This window comes from Pseudophryne corroboree, chromosome 4 (genome assembly GCF_028390025.1).
Source record: "Pseudophryne corroboree isolate aPseCor3 chromosome 4, aPseCor3.hap2, whole genome shotgun sequence".
Lineage (NCBI taxonomy): Eukaryota > Metazoa > Chordata > Amphibia > Anura > Myobatrachidae > Pseudophryne > Pseudophryne corroboree.
Genome location: NC_086447.1, coordinates 429606643 through 429622340, shown reverse-complemented (window position 1 = coordinate 429622340; position 15698 = coordinate 429606643). Strand labels below are relative to the sequence as shown.

Here is a 15698-nt window from a genome sequence, read left to right as displayed (position 1 = left end):
TATGGCTGATGTCAAATACTTTAACCAGCAATGGGGAAGAACCAGATGGTTTCCCGCCATAGATAGTTCACTGCTACCAAATTTTTCTATTTTTTATCTCAGTGTCAGGGCACAGAGCTTAGCCCCATCCCCTTACACCCTCGAAGCCACGCCCCCTGGGCTCTAATTGGTCCACATTTCATTATACAGTAATGCAGGGGGACTATCGATGGGTAAAACCATCGATGTATCCCTTCCAGATGGTTTTATACCATCGAAGTTATCCATGAATGGTACCATCGATGGATAACCCACTGATAGCTATCCCTTGTGTGCTTCCCTACTACTCCTGCAGCAATGGCAACTACTAGCAGAGGCCGGTGCTGTTTATCTGACGGGATCGGTATGAAATCCCGCCAATCATAATCCCGACGGTCTATATACCGACACCCATTGACCGATGGTCGAAATCCCGACAAGGTCTAAATACCGACACGGACTAAATACCGACATGTAAAATACCGACAAGGTCTAAATACCGACATGTAAAATGCCGACAGGTCGAAATACCGACATGCATTTTTTGATGTTTTTTTGTGTGTATGTCGACATAAATCAACATGGACACCATATAAAGTGTACCGCGTCCCCTCGCATGGCTCGCTGCGCTCGCCATGCTTCGGGCACGGTGCCTCGCTGCGCTCGGCACACTATTATATTCCCCCTCCAGGTCCACTGGGACGGTAAAGTATGAACAAGTCGGTTTTAATGAAAAAAATCATGAAAAACTTGTGTCGGTATTTCGACCTGTCGGCATTTTACATGTCGGTATTTAGACCTTGTCGGTATTTTACATGTCGGTATTTAGTCCGTGTCGGTATTTAGACCTTGTCGGGATTTCGACCATCGGTCAATGGGTGTCGGTATATAGTCCGTCGGGATTATGATTGGAGGTAAAGTGACTGCATCCCTATCTGACATTGGGCTGCGGCGAGAAGGAGCGGGAGAATGGCGGGAAGCTGCCTGAGTTTGGGTGCATTCCAATCAATCAGCAGAGGTTAGTGTTTAAAGTTACGGGAGGGGGGGGGGGGGGAGTGGTGGGATGTTGTTAAATATGTTTTATAAGGTGGAAGTGAATAAAGTTATTTCAGTTATGTGGACATTTACTTCACACAGTAGAAAAATATATGTGTATATATATATATATATATATATATACGTATATGTGGGGAGGAGTGGGGACAATTACTACACATAATAGAATTTATATATATATATATATATATATATATATATATATAATGCATAGAGAAGACAGGTGACAGTCTGCAGACTTGTTAACAGTTTAAAAAAGTGTCGGGCTTGCACCCGTTGTCAGGCATAATATTGTGTCTGACTACGGACGCAAGCCCAAAATTTAGGAATAAAGGAAATTTTTTTAAACTGTTAACACGTCTGCATAGTGCTATCTGTCATCTCTATGCATCTATTGATCTGTAAATGGGGAGGAGGCACAGTGGGCACAGTCAAGGGTGCGGTACTGACATAAGGAAGAGGACCCCTGTTGTAAGTGCCCCGGGTCCCCCCGAAGGCTTAATCCGGCCCTAGTCGGCCCCATAGAAGCTACACCCCTGCTACTATAGTTGATACACAAATGTATTTATGTTCTATAAAGAAATCACTCACTAGGCAGAACTGCGGCTCTAGGCAAAGTAGATCCCTAGGGGCACTGGTCAGGGAGCAACATACACATCGATTTCACTTAATTTTATTTACTTTCTTCTTTAGTTTTTTCTTCTTTTTTTATACTTATTTCGGGGATTTTACTACATGCCCTTTCCCAATCTCCTATTTTTTTTATTTTATTTTTTTAAATTTTGGATAGAGAAGTAATATTGCTTGAGTGACCAATGAGCAGCAATTTTGTTGATATTAGTATTTTTAAAAAAGTTTAAATTTTTTTATTTAACATTAAAGAATGTTGTTCATTGGTAAGAATTCTGATATAAGTCCACTGTGAATTCATTATGTAAGAAAATGAAATGTGGATCATGCCAAGGGGTGAATCTGTTTATAACCATGCCATGTTAAAGTTAAATAACAGAAAGATAATGTTGATAGGACTAGGACACATAACACAGCGAACATTGGCCACTTACACTGAAGTGTAGATTTTCAACAGCTCACTGAACTTGGGCCTTTCTGAACTCTCAATGAGGGCTCCTACTGACCAGATAAGGCAGAAAATGAAAAGCCGCTCAATATGCAGCTGTCCCCCAATACTCTGAGCCTTATCGTTCAGCATGACTGTCAGGAGGTGTGTGCAGGAACGGAACAAGCCAACCTCTGTAACTGGAACAAGTGGCCTGGAAGGAAAACTCATTGCTATAAATGTAAAGTGTATAAAAATATCATCAATAGATTACTTCTTTCTTAGCATGAAATGAAGACCGCAGCATACTATGGCAGTACAGAACTTAGGAAGGGGTTCTTTAAACTGAATTGCTATATTTATTAATGCTTTTTTACCACTTTTTATTTTGAGGAATTTAATATAAGAACTCTATTTCTTGATAAATACTGGTATCATTTACTCCAGTGATGTCCTGGAGCAGTGCTAAATAATTACTGAAAATAGCAGAATACCTAAATGTGTATACCAAGCAACAACGTTACAGCACCAGGGAAAAGAAGAAGCATATGGTTACACACTGATTTCCATGTCTTTCTATAAACCTATGTTAGATGATATGCAGTAGTTATAAATATAATTCTAATGATCTTTTCTAGTTTTTTTTATTGACTGTACTGTAACAGGATCTGATCCAACTGAACCTGTGTCTAACATACTGTATTTACTGTATAACCTCTGCATAGCACTGAAATAGATACTGTGGAATGTAGTTATTATCACATAAGCATTATACAGTAGGCATTTTCATTCATGTATAGAAAATAAAAGAAATAAAATATTAGTGTATTACTTGGTATCATGAAGAATAAGATTGAAGACGGGATCCAAAGTCCTGTAGAAAGCTTTTGAAAGAACCTTATAAAAAAAAATGTAAAAAAGATAAATCAAAATAATATTAAGAAATTTACCTTCAGCAATTCAGTGCAAGTTGGTCCCCTAATCTTTGAGCTGAGGAAGAGGTCTTCATAACAAATTACATAGGACGGAGATATATTTTTTAAAATTTTTTACAATCTGAACTAAAATCTGAGTCACTTACACATTTATTGTCACAAATAAATAGTTATACAGTACCTAAATGAGCACTGTGACAATGTATTTCCCTGTATTATTCAAATAATGATAACTGCTAGTAAAACAAATGTGTTTATGGTACATATCATATGTGACTAATAAATGGAAATAATGTAATGGCCTCCCTCATTCCAAATAAGAATTCATATATAGCACAAAAAATACATAGTCGAGTCACATTATTATGACCACCAGCTAATAGCCAGAGTAACCGCCATGTGTGCAGCGCCACCACAAAAGCTATAGCTGATGTTCATAAATATATGATAGTCAGCTGTCTGTAAGCAGAGCAATCCTGTGTCCAAAATCCAAGAGCCCTATAGTGATCCGAACGCTGCAGAAATAGTTACTACAAAACTGTAAAAACTCTGTAATCAGCCATCTCTTCCAAAGTGCTGTGTTATAGTATATCACTGTTCCAACAGCCGCACACTTTAACCCCGGAGTTAGTCGTTTTTCAAGTGACCATATATATTAGTCAGCCCTGTGTGTTTCATACTAAATTTTGTCATTAAATAGTGTGCATTATTAGCATTTACCTCACTGTCTGATCTTACAGGTCATTCTGCAGGCAGTGATATATACAGCAGCCGAGTGCCTCACAGTCTCATAAGCAGCTCAATACTCGATAGATTTAGACTGTGGCATATCAATGGAAGGGAGTTACAGGTGAGGGCAATATAAAGTAATAAAAGGGTCCACAGGGTCCAGTCTTTAAACCAAGCAATGCTGAGTATCTCCGAAACTTTTCTATAAACATATTTTGGAACCTACTCCTGTATGAGCATCAGTAAATAATTAGCTACATACTTTTTCAAGACTTAATTCGGTACCCAATGGGACTAATGCATAGTAAGAACTATGCCATTTTGTATAACATTTCTTGTATGATTTCACTCTGCCTACAGTATGCTGAGAAAGCGAATGCAGGCAATTGTGTGATTGCAGACCTGCATGCATATCAAACCATAAGACTAAAGCGACATCTCAAGATGTGGACAACAGTTTGAGCCATTTACGACCATCAACTTATTATATCTAGAGATCGTAACCATATATACCTTTATGTTTTCTCACATCACTTTTTAAATATGGAATGGGACACAAGAACACCATCAGAAAACTAACTGAGGCAACAGGGATCTCCCTCCCACACTGCCACCTATACTGTCCACAGTGTCGGACTGGGACATGTAGGGCCCACCGGGGGAATGCAGTGGTAGGGGCCCATGTTTAGAGGTATAGCCAGTCCAGAGGGGGAGTGGCCTGCCACCTCATTGGTTTGACCAATGATTAGAGAGTACAACGTCTGGGCCCTTTCATAAATATATACAGTAAATTCAGCTGCTGCATGCATGATAATGTTCCAGATTACTCATCAGCAATGCACTGTAGAAAATACACCATAGGCCAGTATAAGGTAACATATGTATAATGTATAATTCAAGTGCACAGTCTGGAACCTGAGCCTTAGAGCAGGAGGTGGGGCCCATCGGTGGTTTCCCCTGTACCTCTGTGGAACAGTCCAAGCCTGACTGTCCACACTAATGCACCCTCACATCCGACCCAATCTCCACTCTGAGCCAAACTCACTGCCCTTCTTTCAGATGTGTCCTCTTTAATGAAGAATTAATCACTCATGAGCAGGGCCCCACCATAATAGCGGTTTTCAAGTCAGCATTTTTTTCTTGTTTTATGCATGCCTGACTTTCCCCGCTGTCCAGCTCTTTACAAATGATTAGTAATAATAATAATAATAATAATAATATTGTTGAAAACTAGAACATGCCATATGAAATCTCCCTCTCAGAGTCACTGAGGTTCCTTGCTCTAGCTATATTTGCTCATCATTCTCAAAATATGACTCTAGCCATAATAGTATGTGAAATTATTAAATATGTCACCAGCCAGACCAGGGATGAAGCACACGCATTCCATGTATGTTTCAGTTCTCATTTACTTATCTGACATAACATCAGAGAAGACAACTGGAGACAGCATAATGCAAATTCTTTCTTCCACTGACTGTGTTTTATACCAGCATCTTTTATTGCGCAGTAGGTTATACTGTGATAGGAGAAGACTAGCCTTCTACCCCCATCTCAATAAATACAGGTTGAGTATCCCATATCCAAATATCCGAAATACGGAATATTCTGAAATACGGACTTTTTTGAGCGAGAGTGAGATAGTGAAACCTTTGTTTTCTGATGGCTCAATGTACACAAACTTTGTTTAATACACACAGTTATTAAAAATATTGTATTAAATGACCTTCAGACTGTGTGTATAAGGTGTATATGAAACATAAATGAATTGTGTGAATGTAGACACACTTTGTTTAATGCACAAAGTTATAAAAAATATTGGCTAAAATTACCTTCAGGCTGTGTGTATAAGGTGCATATAAAACATAACTGCATTCTGTGCTTAGATTTAGGTCCCATTGCCATGATATCTCATTATAGTATGCAATTATTCCAAAATACGGAAAAATCCGATATCCAAAATACCTCTGGTCCCAAGCATTTTGGATAAGGGATACTCAACCTGTAATACATATTATGTAAATACAATCTCAAACCTCTCCAATTATGTGCGCATATGAGATCTTTTACATACTGTATGTCTTTGAACATTTTACGATGCCCTTTCAAAATGACAACATGTTTTAGATTTAGTCGCTCTTTAAATGAAATATATTTTCATGATTATCCAGAAGAAGAGAGCATGTTTTTGCTACACTTACTGTATTTTCCTGTTGGTTTCTTCCATCTAGCCAAATCTTAGACAAAGGTTTCCAGCCAAGAGCTTCCCCTTCTATGTATACTATTCCCTGTTTTAACATATTTGAAGAAATTTAGTTTAGCGTAATATAATAAATATCAAATACAGAGATATCAGAAGTGATCAAATAAATATACAAGGGAGCAGGCACAAAACAATTGGGCACATCATTTTCATGTGGCTTTTTATAATCTTGTACAATCCCAAACCCTAACATATGGTGAATACCTGGTTCCTCTGCACAAAATCATCCCCCACCTTCCCCAAACACATCCGCCATCAGCTTGAAAATCAGGGGATATTACATGTGGTGAGGCCTTAAGTACAGTGGCGCATTTCCAATTAAGTACATGAGGCACATGCCAAGGGGTGGCACTTGTTTGGGGGCGTCACTTGGATGCTTGTGTTGGTACTGTCAGCCCAAAAAGTACCAGTAAAATATATCCAGTGTACTGTACAATATACCATCTTGAATAGAGTGTAAAAAGGTAGAACATGCACATAAGCAAATACTACCCCTTTAAGCTGTCCAATTTAGTAAACCCTGTGCCCCCTATGGATGAAGAGAGAAAATACCATGGTTAGTGGCTTTTTTATAATTCTATTAAATTGTATATCATCAAACAGGGCTCCTAACCAATCAGTAAAAAAAAATTTAAAAATTAGGCAGGTGGTGGCCATTGCTTTTGTGCCTAGGGGCACCCTCACCCCTAAATATGCCCCTGCTTAAGTAGGCTGCCAGAAAGCATTTCTGGTTGTACCTGCAGTGTTATTCTTGGGGAACACATTAAGATATTCTGGCCCAAATGTATTAAGCTTTAACAAGAAATAGAGAGTTATAAATGACCAGCCAACCAGCTCCTAACTGCCATGCCATGCCACAGACTGTGTTTGAAAAATTACAGTTAGGAGATGATTGGCTGGTCATTTATCACTCTTTATCTGTCTCCACTGATAATGTCGATTATCTAACAGGAATGAAAGCTATACCTTATACACACTTAGAATACACTTTACCATGGAGCCGCTGCGGCCGCTAAACCTAGTACACACGCTACGTACTTTATACACTGTTTGCGTACAGAGTCCCGTATCACTGTACGGACTTAGCGTACAAACGCCGCACTGGGGTTACAAAGTACACACAGCGCGCACACACCCAGAGATACACTTTAAACCTTCACAGTAATCCAATGTAATGATAAAACACTTTAAACCTTAGCAGGGCAATGAAGACATGACACCAATTGTGATTTAACCGCTGGGTTCCGACACCACAGTGGATTATTGCTGAAAGGGGGTTACAATACAAATAATACAATACAATTTAACAGAGTAAATGGCTACATTCAATGGTACATACTTGAGTGGACAAGCTTGCGCAACCCGGCCGGTCCCCGGTCATCTGATAGATAACTTTGTGAGTCTTGTGTGTGACCAGGCTGCAGCAGGCTTTATTTATACAATTCTTCCAAAAGCAATACAATGGATACTGTAATCCCTTTGTCCATTGGACACAGGAATGCACTTTTACAGTGCAGGAGAGGTCATAGGTCGGTTTGAATAGGTAGGCGATGTCTTTCCCAACTGCTCTTGTGGGTGGTCTCCTCTGTATTCCCGCCGCATACATAATGTACAGTAAATACAGTTTATACCTATATTCTGCTTTTGCACATAACTATCTGCAGGAACATGCGATCTTCCTCAAACCAACACCGGAATGTTACCCTTAAAATACCCTACAGCTGGATACCAAACACCACCTTATGACCTTGTTCTGTCCGCTCCTATTCTGTAAAGGTGAATCCCTTTGTTCTGTTACCATCTAAACAGCTATTACTTTCTGATGTGATGCAAGGAGACTATGTGTACATTGTGCACTGTTTGGATTAAATATGTAACGTGTTTTGATGGCTCTCCATGCGTGCACAAACTCTACCGTAAATACCCATACCACGCTCTGATGCGCACGACCGCGGGAGCGAGCATACGCAAATTGCAAATATGTGCACGCACAGCAGAACAAGTACACGCGCGGAGGCCATCTGTGTGTAGTTCGTACATGATGTGTATACTGCAATATTTTTCGACTTTGACAGTCCTCCCTTTGGCAGTCACCAATAACTGCCACTATCTAATCACTAAACAGAAAAATATCTACACAATATCTACAGAAGTTTTGGACGGTCGGGGGAGAGTGGTAGGTAGGAAATGTATGGCCTAGTGGGATAGTAAAAAGCATGTATGTATGAATCCATGTCTGAGGGGCATGTATCATCGTGCCATATATGTTCTAAATAAGCTTCGAGGTATTGCGAAGTATACATTAATTCCTTCTCATCCCGTATCAAGGGTCTGTAAATGGGCCAACAAACACTACCGAGCTCTTTTCGGCTTTTTGTTAAAACAAATGGGGTGCACATTTAGTTGATGATACATGGAGGGGGAACATATGTGAGTGCTAGTATATGTGGATATCACCTGTCGACTACGTGTGTCATTAACTGAAGGATGTAGAGATGAAGATAAGACACATATCTAAAATACATTCACATAAACATTTACATAAACATTCTTGGGTAGGGCTGATGTCTTTTCCGAATGGATGTATCTGGGCAGAGGGGGAGACAAAAGAAAAACAGGTGAACGAAACAGGCCATGAAATTCATTTGCAATCCTTATCATATCACTGTCTCTATGGAAGGGTCATGAATTAAATCTGCTGCTATAACAGTACCCTTGCTCCTGAGACTCATCAACTTTGTGCCGTGCTTGCGCCGCGTCAGAATTCGAACACACCTAAATATCAAACCAATAATTATGACGACTCCCAGGATACAAAGGAGAAACTTCCCTACACTCATAATAACATTTTGAGCCCACTCTCCTAAACCTGAGAACCAATTTTGTGAGTTCAACCATGAGACCCAGCCGGTCAGTTCATTACTCACAGTCGCCAAGGTAAGGCTGTGTTTCCTCCTGAACTCCCACTTCAACTGTAAGATATCGTCCATCTTTTGATCGATAATCTCTGTTGGGTCATCAGTGCTGTTTGTAATATACGTACAGCACTTCACCCCATATTGAGTTGCCAGAGTAACATAGTACCCACCTGTCACAGCTGTGATATAATTTAGGACCATCCTGTGCTGAATCAGTTCCTTCTTGTAAGCTTGTAACTCCCTTCCCGTATACCTGAAGGTGTCGTCATACATATCAGTGATATTATCTATCAAGTTCGCTAGCGCATGGATATACCTATAATTTATAATTCCTCTGGCAGTATGGGTGATGTCTAATGTGAGAAGGAATTGAATCCCGGTGGATTCGTGGATCAAATCAGAGGCTGCGTGCTCTGTCCTATCTATGAGGTGTCTCTTGACGATGTGTTCATAGTGAGTATGAGTATAAGGAGCCTGAGCACTGCGGTGAAGGTCTTTCATCTTATCATGGGTTATGGTCATGACCTCTGGCAGTACTCTCCCAATATAACACAATCCCTCTGAGCTCGGGGCAAGCCACTTGTACGCCTTCCTCCCACATATGAAATAGGCATCATCTGGGAGAACATAGGGGACAAAATATAACATCACCATATTACAAACTTTTCAAGTAAAGAAACCCATCCCCAGTTCTTCCATCTGCTCAGTACAAGTATCGGGCTGGATGATATGAGCATAATACCCTGGCGATACTTTTCCAACCCACATGGTCTTGCTTCCACGAGTATACCTATACCGAAAATACCTCCCACTGTTGGCTATTTGGCGTACAAGTTCAGAGTCTATGGGTATCCTATCAGCTCTGTGTGAAAAGGTCATTGTCTGGTTATTCCACGTCACTTCCCAATTTCCTGGTTTTCGGTAATTGGAAATATTAAAACATAATAAGGATCTATCTACATGATACTGGTGGAGCTTCAAACTAGGGGGCCTAGAAATATTGAATTTCTTGTCCACCGGTCTCCCACCCCGTAATTCGAGTACCTCATCTATTGCTAAAGGGTATGGTACTAATCCTGACTTGCTCTGACCTTGAGGTACCTGTGAGCACACCCAGCATTCTGTTTTGGTCTAAGACCTTACCCACCAGTGAGTGGTAATCACTCAACGGATGACGGTCCATGTCGATATTAAGGTTGGACTGACATCTCTGGATGCACCCATCCTCACCTATATTCTCATAATTACTACAAATACAATATTCATCAGACAATAACCCCTCACAGTGCTTCCGAACTCCCTGACTACCAGAGCGCTTACTGATGCCAGCCTTTACTAAAGTGATGTGCTGATCCTGAGATCCTACAAATTCATACTTGCCATCAGAACCCATTCCAGATCCCTGCTCGACCTCTCTGGGACCCTCACAAAAACAAACTGTCCTTATCAAAACCAGAGTTACTAATAGAACCCGAAACGCAGTCTCTTGTGATCGATCCATTTCGTTTAGGGAAAGGAGGAAAATAAGAAGGGGAAAAGACAGGAAAAAGCAGGGGGAGGTGAGGAAAAAAAAAATTATACTACAACCGTTCTAGATCTGTGCTCGGATGCCCTTCAACAGTCCTGCCTCTCAACCTTCCCGGAACAGACACTCCAGTGATACGAGGTTCTCTACACTCTGCTCTTTGTCACGAGTTCTCTCCGGGTCAGCGGCCTTTCTGTAGGGAACATAAATCTTGTATTTCAATGTGTTTAACTGTTGTGTATTATCAGTTGTGTGAAGTAAACCATCTGTGGAAAGTGAAAAGAGAAAGGAAATAATAAAAAGAACATTTTTCAGATTTGCGTTCACCATCAGGCTGTCATGCCATCATGCATATCGGTGTCTATGCACAGTCTCCCTTCACCAGTATTCTCATTCTCCACCCTTTGTGCATGACCAGGCACACTGCGTTAATACTGGTGTCCCTATGCTGGTGAGATATACTGGATTTGGGCAGAACTCTGAAAGACCGAGTAGGCCTGTGGCGTCTGAACTGTAGCCCTGTCGGTGGATGTAAGAGATGAAGAGGAAGCTTTGAAGACAAATCACATAAAGTTTAGTAACAGATAAGTTGGTAGAGGCAAAGATGATTTTACAAAGTTTGACATCTGGATTGGGCACTAAGGGGAATGATTCTCTACTCGGTCTGCTCCCCCCCAAAAAAAAAAAATCTATGTGTGTTATATCTCTACTGGGACTATCCCAGCCATCAATCCAGTGTCCTGTCCATTCTAAATTCATAGGGAACCCGGTATCTTTGAGATAATTTCCTCTACCTGTGATGGACATGTATCTAGAACAGCGAAATGCAACCTTAGTCTTCGTGGGTATCCAACATAATTCGTACTTCCTGGGCGGGAGCACGCTATATGTATACCATCTCTAACAAAACTTCTGCTAAATTAATTAGAGGTCACTTCTGCTAGAGAAAGAAGCAGAAGTTTAGAGACCTCCTCCTAACCCCAGTAAGTTCTGTCAAAAGGGTAAAGTTGCATTTATTCCATTCTTCCTATTAACCGAATCTGTGTTTTCTATGTGGCTCGTGACTCCTTACTATATGTCCCTTGATCCCGTCTATGTGTTTAATAACGTGGCTTGTTTTCTCTGTCTAGGGGTCTATATTGGCTATGTGCTCTACTACTCTTGCAATCTCTAGCAAAATGTTCTTTATTTTTATTTTTTTACAAATGTAACAATTTCTTGGTCTTTTCTTACCACCAGGGTTTTTGGGGTTTAGGCTAATGAGACTCTGGTGTAAGAGCCTGTATACTTTCAATCCCCAGCCTCTCCTCCTGCAGTTCTCTACGCCTAGCAATATTCTTATGGTGTTCAATTGCGCACTCTCTACGACAAGCTACTGTGGACACTCTCCAATCAGGGGAAAAAAAATGTTTGTACCCTGTCCCTTACTGTCTGATTGAGTCCGTCCATTAATACAGAAACAGCTACCTTCCTGTAATTCTCATCGTTCCCTGTATCTGATACCCCCCATGTATCTATTTATTATTTGCAGGTCCTGATGGAAGTATTCATATGTCATTTCATTTTCCCTCTGTTTTATGGAGAATTTTTTTTTTCTCCACTTAACAGTTGTGGGGAAATACAACTCTAGTTGCATGTTAATTTGCTCTAAGTTCTCCTGATTGTGTTTTGTCAGTCATAAGACTATCCAACTCTAATCTACAATCAGTGATACATTTTTGGGTGTCAATATTAGGAGGTAGGCACGCTTTCAAAAATATCCGCCAGTGTTTGTTTGTCGGTTCATACGCATTGCCCAGATCTCTGAAAAATTTCTGACATCTGGCTAAATGCTTCCGAGGGTCAGGGAATTCTGAAATGATTGATTACAGCTCATCTCTGGGCCACGGGCAATACATTGCATTATTCCTGGTGAGGATTATTCCCTGACTATCGGTTCCCCCATTGGGGGTTACTATTTCCAAGACAGGGTGTAATCCTACCATTCCGTTTCTAATCTGTTTACTGTGAGGTGTTGTTGTCTCTTTGCAGTGAACTGTCTCACACTTACCGGTAGCTGTGACCTCACCCGTTCTTTCATTGGGGAATATTGTTACTGCTCTACCTGGTTGGACAGGCCCCACCTGAGTTTCCTGCAGCGAGGTGACTGCTTGGAGGAGAGCTGCGATTTGGCTGGATATATTTGTTATTAAAAAAAGATATAGATTCAATATATATATTACAAAGTACAGTATACCTATAGTTACAACTCATACAGTAAGCAGTTAAAACATTCAGTTACATACAATTACAGTTACAGGCCAGCGATACAATTACCATTCCCTCCAATGCATCTTATGTCTCTCTCTCTCTGTAAATAAATACAGGAACTGATCTGCCAGCAAGTCCATCATCCTCTTGTGACTTATAACCTTGAAAAGACTTTAAAAAAACCAGGATACATCTTGCAAAAAAAAATAATTAGGGTTAATACATTGTTTTTACATACTACTATATTTTATGGATATACCATTGACTGTAGCCATCTTCTCCCCCGCAATATACGGTAGTGGTGGTGCGGTCACCATTGTTTTCCCGCTAGGTTTGGAACCTGCTGCACGAGCTAATTCCCTTTGCATATCCCCCTCTTGCTGCCATAATTTTAAACAATCATTATGTCTAATCCTTTGTTTTCTGGATTTAATCAGACATATCTTTAACCTTAAGTTCTGTAATACCTCTGGTTCAAAGCTGCCCACCCTAGGGAATGGTTCCCTATCATTGTTAGTCATACATATCCACTCATTGCATAAAACTTCTGTGTGTGAACCATATTTTTCACACATGATAAACCTTGCTGAGCCTTTTGGCCACAATTCTGCCTGAACCCTGTCTAAATGTCTCTTACTTGAGCAACTGGCTTCCATATTTGTGGGTCTCTTCTAATATCTTTAAAAAATTCCCACAAACACCAAAATACTCAATATAAGTAGACGGTGAAAGTATACCTGAGCGCCTTCCACTCGCTCTCACCCACGCTGGCCAATACAACGATACACTGTTGGTAGCGGATCGCAATGTACCCAACTTAGGGCTCCTATCAGACCTTACACCGTAATTTCTTTCGGTGGAGGTTCTGTTTGGAATATTTTCCTGAGAGAGGCAGTGAAAATTTCCTTTTCGGTATCTTTCAACTGGAATTGTTTGTAGGGTAAAAAACAGAGAAATTAGATAACTATCTTTCACCCTTTCCAGTGAAGCCCACCAGGGAGATTTCCCGAAGTTATCAAAGAAAAACCCCTTTGTCTATACAATCACGTCTGCGTATGCTCTTCCACAGCGCTTATGACACAATAATATCACGTTGCTCTGTGCTGAACAAACGGACATGTGATGCAATAGCACAGCCTATAGACACTAGTTATCTATATGCCCTACGATTGATGTAGACCACCTAGCTTATACCACCGAGACCACTAAGAGTTGTATGGGATACCACTCAGTCCACTAAGACCACCTAGTTAATAACGCAGGGTTGCGAACCCTACGCCACCGGGCCTCTACTAACCCAGTGTGTCCACTTAGACCACCTAGACCACTTAGTTCTTGGGTTCAGTATCCACTCACTCCTGCATTCGCTCACTCACATACACGTTATTTTTTTTCTGTACAGAAAATTAGGATTCATTCAAGTTGGCAGCTTTACCCCAGAGGCAATACAGGTTTTTTTTTTAAACTAAATTTAGAGTAACCTGCTTTTGAAATCTGATAGTTATGTGCTATTGTATTATATGTCTACTATACCACCTTTGAACTAAACGACACTATTGTATAACTTGTACTCAGCGCCCACATTCTTACGCACTTTGCGCAAACACGCGACCGTGCGTGTCCCTTACTTTGTCCGAGACACGTGTACCAATGTGCGTACGCAATAAAACAACTCACACAATTTCTATAAATGTGAGCAATATTAACTACAATCGCTCACTTAACACGCCACACAGTTTCTTTCTGTATAAACCTTTATGCAGAACTGCGTTTGTGTCTTTACGCTTACTTCCTTAAAATACTGTTATTTCAAATTTACCTATATATTTACCTATATAGCAACAGATGTATCCTATTTCACACAGATCTATAATGACTCTAGCAATAATCAATAATTTAAATGATATGATTCAGATTGGATAGCTATCTTGCAGAACATACACTGATATAAATATACACATAATTATAATAATTATATATATATATGTACCATTCACTGGTCTCCTGGGACTCCTTTACCCATTCAGTGCTTCTAATTTGCATATGAAAGCTATGTGCTTTTGCCTGCCTGTAAAAGTGGTTTTTCATTGCTAAGAAAAAGCAGTTACACAGGTTAATTTGCATGTCAATGGCTATCTTATAGCAAGCAGATTCTAACTAAATCCTAGAGGTAAAAGAAAAAAAAACTTTGTTTATATCTGTGTGTAATTCTTACATCAAGTATTCATCTTACTATTAACTTTTCACTAGGCCCAGCTGAAACTATTTGTAATTGACTATGGCATGGGTTAAATAAATGCATTGGTAACTCATAAATGGTGATTGATGTGACCAAGGAGAGCTGATTATTCTGGGCAGTGAAAATCAGCCATTCAAAAAAATGACCTTCCCAAAATGGCCGCTGCTCCTCCCCCTTCCACATCCATGAGGGTTACACAAAATGGTGGACAGGCCATGTGGTTAGTCCAAAATGGAGGACAGACCATGCGGCTTCCTTTGTCACAAAGAAATCACACATCATACAAGCCCCTGAAGTTATTTTAGGCCTGAGTTAAACATAAAACTATATCAATGCTATGCAGCAACTTTTAAATGTACTTTTAACCCTACTTAACAGATAAGCAATCCAATCTGAATCAAACACAACATGACTTATTTGAACCTTGTTTTGCAACAATGTGAGAGAGTATGAAAAGTATGGGTGCCGTGTACGCTTTTTTGGGCCCAAAAAAATTCACAGATTTTAAATAGCTTTTTTCCTGTTTACCTTACGAGTTCTACCAGCATCTCTACAAACCATACAGAGCAGACTCCATCTAATCAGCAATCAAGTAGGGTTTTCAGTGCATCCATCGACCAAGAAAAAGATACGTAGGATAACTTTCCACCCTTTGCTGATAGATTATGTCTGCTGTGACCTGTTAGGTAGTAAGTATGTGGAAAACCG

At 40.2% G+C, this 15698-nt stretch overlaps 1 protein-coding gene across 1 annotated transcript in view; it reads right to left on the bottom strand.

Moving 5' to 3' along the window:
* The window catches only part of LOC134910927 (uncharacterized), a 455362-nt gene that overhangs the window by 172881 nt on the left and 266783 nt on the right, over window positions 1-15698 (bottom strand). The window contains exons 54-56 of the mRNA XM_063919317.1: window positions 5997-6083; window positions 2964-3028; window positions 2139-2345 (exon numbers count right to left, since the gene is read on the bottom strand). Coding sequence (XP_063775387.1) covers window positions 2139-2345; window positions 2964-3028; window positions 5997-6083 — 359 coding nt within the window. The remainder of the gene's footprint in view (window positions 1-2138; window positions 2346-2963; window positions 3029-5996; window positions 6084-15698) is intronic.